At 30.2% G+C, this 7,574-nt stretch overlaps 1 protein-coding gene across 1 annotated transcript in view; it reads right to left on the bottom strand.

The window, feature by feature from the left end:
• Positions 1-6,944: 6,944 nt before the first annotated feature.
• The window catches only part of LOC116016575 (aquaporin PIP2-7-like), a 2,725-nt gene continuing 2,095 nt past the window's right edge, over positions 6,945-7,574 (bottom strand). The window contains exon 3 of the mRNA XM_031256906.1: positions 6,945-7,366. Within this exon, the coding sequence (XP_031112766.1) occupies positions 7,112-7,366 (255 nt within the window). The 3' untranslated portion in view covers positions 6,945-7,111. The remainder of the gene's footprint in view (positions 7,367-7,574) is intronic.

Here is a 7,574-nt window from a genome sequence, read left to right on the forward strand (position 1 = left end):
ATATGCTAATACAATTCCTATCTCTAATACAATTGTAAATTAAAATAGAATTCCTAATAAAATATATTCTTCCCTACGTTCCTATTCGTAATACAATTCTAGACTAGAATTACTAATGGTAATGATTCAGTATATATATTTCTCTGCAATGCAATCTAAACTATTAATAAAAACAATATCCTCAGTTTTAACTTCCCGCCCAAAACAGACCTATAATATTATGGTTTGCGTAATATTGTAAAATATGGTAATACAATTCTTATCCCTAATACAATTGTAAATTAAAATAGAATTCTTAATAAAATATATTCTTCCCTACGTTCCTATTCGTAATACAATTCTAGACTAGAATTACTAATGGTAATGATTCAGTATATATATTTCTCTGCAATGCAATCTATACTATTAAATAAAAACAATATCCTCAGTTTTAACTTCACGACCAAAACAGACCTATAATATTAAGGTTTGCATAATATTGTAAAATATGGTAATACAATTCCTATCCCTAATACAATTGTAAATTAAAATAGAATTCCTAATAAAATATATATTCTTCCCTACGTTCCTATTCGTAATACAATTCTAGACTAGCATTACTAATCTATACTATTAATAAAAACAATATGCTCAGTTTTAACTTCCCGCCCAAAACAGACCTATAATATTATGGTTTGCGTAATATTGTAAAATATGGTAATACAATTCTTATCCCTAATACAATTGTAAATTAAAATAGAATTACAATTCTTATCCCTAATACAATTGTAAATTAAAATAGAATTCCAATTCTTATCCCTAATACAATTGTAAATTAAAATAGAATTCTTAATAAAATATATTCTTCCCTACGTTCCTATTCGTAATACAATTCTAGACTATAATTACTACTACGTTCCTATTCGTAATACAATTCTAGACTATAATTACTAATGGTAATAATTCAGTAATACAATTCTAGACTATAATTACTAATGGTAATAATTCAGTATATATATTTATCTGCAATATAATCTATATCTATACTATTAATAAAAACAATATCCTCAGTTTTAACTTTCCGCCCAAAACAGACGTATAATATTATGGTTTGCGTAATATTGTAAAAAATATGGTAATACAATTCCTATCCCTAATATAATTGTAAATTAAAATAAAATTCCTAATAAAATATATTATTCCCTACGTTCCTATTCGTAATACAATTTTAGACTAGAATTACTAATGGTAGTAATTCAGTATATATATTTCTCTCCAATGCAATTTATACTATTTATGCTGCGAGAATTCCCCTTACCACACCCTGGGCTACAAGCATTTGGATGGCACCTTCAATCAGTAACGCCCTTCTCCCAAAATAATCAGCGCCAAAGATTGCCCCAAAGTAATTAAAAATTCCAGCCTCAAATTAAATATGTTTTAATAATTAATTAGTTAATGATTTAGGGTCGACTGTACCTAAACTTAGAAAATGGCTCTTGAAAATTATCTGATTTTTGAGATTTTTAAGTGTTTAGTTATCAACAAAAAATGAAGTCAATGAACAAAATACTTGTTCCGATGTAAAAAATTGAAATATGACTTAGTTCGGAAAATGTCTTAGCTATAAATCATTATTAGTTAGGTATAAAAAGGGTACAAGCTTATTCAAGTTAAGAAATTGACTATCTAAAATTGCATAATAACTTATTTTCATTATTCCGTGGGATAAAAGTAAAAGAGCAGTACTCAAAAAAAAAAAAAAAAAAAGGTAAAAGAGCAAAGCCAATCTAAAATTTAAACAAGGCATGCATGGTCTGGCAATGCCCTCACTAGCTTGTGTTACCATCAAATCTGTAAAAATATTTGCCTCTCAATAAATATGTTCCATATGACAATGTTCGTTAATTCCTCCCACATATCCAACTGACCACACTAGCGATATGATATATACACACACACATATCCATATCCTTTTAGGACCTTCAGAATAGCTACCAATGAATCACTTTTAAATTTCCACTTGCCTATAACCTCTATTACGTACATTCGTACAATATATAAAAACAAATTAAACCCTGATAATAGCTCAAAACTCAACCACGCACCTAGCTAGCCGCAGTTCTAACTCAAAGTTTGTTGTGCGAAATAATATAATGTAGATTCAATATGTAATGTACCACCCTCTTGTGTTGAATTGTATCTCATATAGTCATATAATACTCAAAAGTTGCAGTGTGTGTAAGTTCCTTGATCTTACATGCTGTAAACCTGCAATTAATATTGTGTATTGCTATTTTCAGCATTATTTTGCTGTTTTTGGCATAACTGGTTACATGTTGTGTTTTGTGCAATCTCAGGTATTTAGTGCAATCTACAAAAGTCATGATTAAATACATCCTGTGGCTGAAAATATTTAGTGGACCGGAGGAAGTATAAATTATTTATAGTTCCACTGAAAATATTTAGTGGGCCAGGGCCTTTATACTAGTCTGTGTTTTGGGCAATGAGACTAAAGGTATATTTGGGCTCATTCATCAGCCCATTCTTATAGGCCAACTTTATGATCAGATAATTGAAATGGGGATTTCCCGACCCATTACAACACAGACCAATCATTATTCCCTAGATCATAATCCAATCGTTATACCCTGCACCACGGTGCACATAGCAATGTGCACCACGTACGTAAAACGACGTCGTTTTGGTATTAGTGGACGCGAATGCGAATGACTCCAGGGAATTCATTATCTATAATACACATAATCATTATCTAGAATACACAGAATGTTTGCCCAGAATACACAGAATATTGACACACAATATTCGAATGCACAAACACATCACAACTTGTGTTAATAACATGAATACACAGAATATTGACACAAAATACACAGAACTCATCCTCCTAAACATTCGAATGCACAAACACATCACAACATGTGTTACTAACATGAATACACATAACGGTTGCCTAGAATACACATAACGGTTGCCTAGAATACACAGAATGATTGCCTGGAATACACAGAATATTAACATAAATACAGAGATCGGCCGAAACGGGAAACGTGATTTCTAAAAAAAACGGACGATTAGTTTACAATGCTCAAAACGACGTCGTTTAGGTACGTGGTGCACATTGCTAGGTGCACCGTGGTGCACGGTATAATTTGCTATCATAATCCACACATTTGTGTGAATCATAAATAAAAAAAAATACATTTTTAATATATTAAAAGTACATTATTTGTATATATAAAGTGCATAACTTTTTATATATTATCAAATAATGTACATTTAATAAATAAATAATATACTTTTAGTATATTAAAAATATATATTGTATTTATTGTTCACACAGTTACATGGACCATGATCCACACAATAATTTACCAACACCGACTAGAGGTGACTGGTGAGCGCTTAGGGTGAATTCTCATTTAATTTGTTCAAGGTGAATTTGAAAAAAAAAAACAAAAAAAAAAACAACAAAAACTCAACAAAAACTCATCTATTTGCTAGGAGTGTGGATCCAATCTTATCTTATCTTATATGCTAATGATTTATAAAGAAAAATAATGATTTTTGTAATTATATATTCATTATACTGAAGTGAGTTTTATTCAATACACATCATCAATTTAAACTATTTTTTTTTTTGGAGTATGACAACTTCAACTCCCATGAATGCACATACCACTTTAAATTTGTCTCTCTTCAATTCATATATATCCAAAGACGAGAAAAAAATGGTAGACAATAATTTAGTGGCAAAAATGAAAAGCAATTATGAGTGAAACAGGTAAAGCCTCACCAACCGAGATTGAAAACAATGGGTGGGAAGAGATGATGAAGAGGAGCAGACAAGGCAGATGAGGTGTGGGCCAATGTATTTTAAGGAACATTATCTTTAACCACAAGCATGTTGACCTACCATGTTCTCAATGCATTTGTTTGGTTGGAAGTAGTTTGGAGGAAATTACAATTCATTGAATTGCAATTCAGTGAATTCTCAAACTGTAGTGTTTGGTTGGAGGGAATTGCAATTCCGTGGAATTGCAATTCCCTCCAAATGATGAATTGCAATTCATGGGGTAATTTGGTGGAGAGGAGGGGCAATTTGTTGGTGTAAAGACAATTTTGCCCCTCCTCCTATACCCTTTTGTGTTTTTTTTCTTTTTTTTTTAAATATGAAATAATAATAATAATAATAATAATTATTATTATTATTATTATTATTACTACTATTATTATTATTTTTAAAGAATTATTTATTATTATTATTATTATTATTTTGAAAGAATTATTATTATTATTATTATTATTTGAATGAATTATTACTATTTTTTGAAAGAATTATTATTATTATTATTACTATTATTATTATTATTATTACTACTACTACTATTATTACTACTACTATTAGAACAACATCTACCACAACATAAGGGCATTTTAGTCATTTTGTCACTTCTTACCTTTCAATTCACTTTCAATTCCATGTCCTCCTATTTCTGCATACCAAACACTGTAATTTCAATTCCTACTTTATTCATTGAATTGCAATTCCACGGAATTACAATTATTTTCCACCCTAATTCATCCCTCCCAACCAAACGCCCTGTTATTCTAGTACCTTCTTTATTGAAATCATTAATCCTTAATTAAATTACACACAAAAGACATAAAAATAATTAAGAGTAAGTTAATCCATCATTATCACTACCAACACTTTCGAGAACCATCTACCCAAAAGCCAATTCGGGTCATCTTATCTCCTCTCGAATGTTCACCTAAAAGAGTAATATTTAATCTTATCACCTGGCACTTCATTCATGGTCATCCTACTTATTAGGGCATCCTCGTCAACGGATATTGAGGAGTTTATAGTACAAGAATGACTTATTTGAATGTCAGAGAAATGAAGAAAGAGAAAAAAAAATGACTTGTAAATACCAAGATATTAGAACAGTAAATCTAAATAGAGAATTGGAAACTAGTTGCAACCACGCGTGCTTGGCTGCAACTAGCGTGCCTAGCGGGCACGTGCACGGGACGTGTCAAGCGCGTCTGACCATAGTTTTACTTTTTTAATTTTTTTTTGTTATATCAGATTAGTTTTTTTTATTTTTTTCATCTTCTCTATTTTATCTTTCATAATCACACTAACAAAAACTCCTCAAATACCGCAAAAATACTCTATTGATAAGGATGCTCTTAACCACAATTGTGGTTTTTGTTAGATTTTTGCAATTGTCGCATGAGACTTTGCTTAGACCCTTTTTAAAGTCATCTTATTTTATCTTAAACACTAACCTAAAAGGTCATATTTAATTTATAAACAATGCTAATAAACATCATAAAAACATTACTCAATGAATATTAAATCTTCACCTTTCAGAGTTTTGAAAACTAATGTAAACAAGACAGTGGTAAGTTAATCAATTCACATATTTTAAGATCAAAAAGTATAAGAAGAAATTTATTAAACAAAACTTGAGGATAAGAACGCTTGAATATTAATTGAGTTAAACACAATTCATTATTAATTATGTTAGTACATGAAAATGACCACCACCAAGACTTAAATACTTACCATTCTGACAATCAATCGTTAGTCCGTTTAATTTTAATTTTACAAAGTACAAATGGTCCTCGATCACCGGTGACTGAGACATACTACCAAGTACCATCCACCTAAAAATATATATTTTTCAAAAGAGGTGACTAAATGAGTAGAATATATATGATTATAGTATTTGAAAATCGCGAGTTTGGTTCTGATCTTGTCAATATTATAGTTAGACATGTTGTATGGGTTGTAAGATCAAGCACGTAGTAGGTCGAGCTCGTTGCATAGGCATCAAGGTATATATCAAACGCTTACTACTACGCAAGGGTGGACCCAGAAAATCATCTTGAATAGGGGCAAAGTTTAAATGACATTAGAAATATCAATGACAAAATATCACACTCATAATAAGGTTCAAATACAAAAGACATTATAAATTACAATAAAATATTTCTGGACCGTTACACGCCCGAAAAAAAACCGAGCTATATAAGCTACTCAAACATTTAGTAATTTATACATAAATATAAATTTTATATATAAGTTAATGCGCACACACCATGTTTTGAAAACTAAGAAATTATTACTTTATGAAAATCAATCAAAAAGTGATATAATTATAATATATTAAGTAAAAAGAAAAAGTTATGCAATAATTTTGGTTGCTTGGATTTGAAGAAAAGTAATATATGGGAAAAAGAATAAGAAAAATCAAAATTAATACAAATATATAAAAAAGTTATGGTTTTCAATAAATAAATAAATAAGTTATGCAATAATTTTGGTTGCTCGGGAGAGCCTAGCTAGGATTAATCGACGTCTATATATTTTTTATTTTATTTTTTTATTTTTAAAAAACTTGTATACATATTTTAAAATTTTTAAGACTTATAATTATAAATTATTTAATACTTTAATAGTTAATATTAAATATTAACCTAAAAAATTTAGAGTTGAAGTCGTTTTGAGTAAAATAACTCATTTTAAAAAGATGAAAACAATAGCTAATCGGGGAACTAGGCAACCTAGTCGGTGTCTAGTCGGCACCTAGGAGGCCTAGACGGTCGACCGCCTAGACCACCGAAGTGATACGCTAAGTGGTCAGCCAGCGCCTAAGCAGCTATTAATCGGTCCTAGGCGAGATTATATATTCTCTTAATTTTCTTCTCAACGTTCATTCTCTAATGAGATATTATATTATATTGATTGGTTGTAGTTTGAAAAAAAAAAATTAAAAAAAAATCATGCAACAATAAACATTAAAAACAATCCAATAAAATAATTACGGAGATAAAAAGGAAAAAAAAAAATTACTTAATTTACGAGAGAACAACGATAATACACAAGAAGATAAATAGGATAGGGTGATGATTAAAAAAAAAAAAAAAAAAAAGCGAACCAAACACATAGATACAGCCAAACCAAACACGGAATTCAAGTGATGGAAATGGAAAATGAGTGCAAGCGGGACAGAATAATATCCCCAAACGGGATACGTTTTTGTTCTTAGCTTCTTGGTTTATCTACAGTTTGAAAACGCAGATAGACAAATAATTATTAGGCGTTGCTCCGGAAGGATCCGAGAGCCTTGATGGCGGAGCCTCTTAGGATGTACTGGTGGTAGACTGCGGCGGCCAGAGCTCCGACGAAGGGACCCACCCAGAAGATCCAGTGCTCATCCCAGGCCTTGTCGTCGTTATAAATCACCGCCGCTCCGAAACTCCTCGCCGGGTTTATGCCGGTTCCGGTGATGGGGATAGTGGCAAGGTGGACCATGAACACCGCAAATCCAATGGGAAGTGGGGCCAACACCTTCATTTCACATCAATTCTTTAATTATTACCAACCATATATATATTCTTTCATCAAATTAATTACATAACAGTTATATATATATATATATATATATATATATATATTCTTTCATCAAATTAATTACATAACAGTTATATATATATATATATATATATATATATATATATATATATATATATATATATATATATATATATATATATAT

This window comes from Ipomoea triloba, chromosome 4, assembly GCF_003576645.1.
Source record: "Ipomoea triloba cultivar NCNSP0323 chromosome 4, ASM357664v1".
NCBI lineage: Eukaryota > Viridiplantae > Streptophyta > Magnoliopsida > Solanales > Convolvulaceae > Ipomoea > Ipomoea triloba.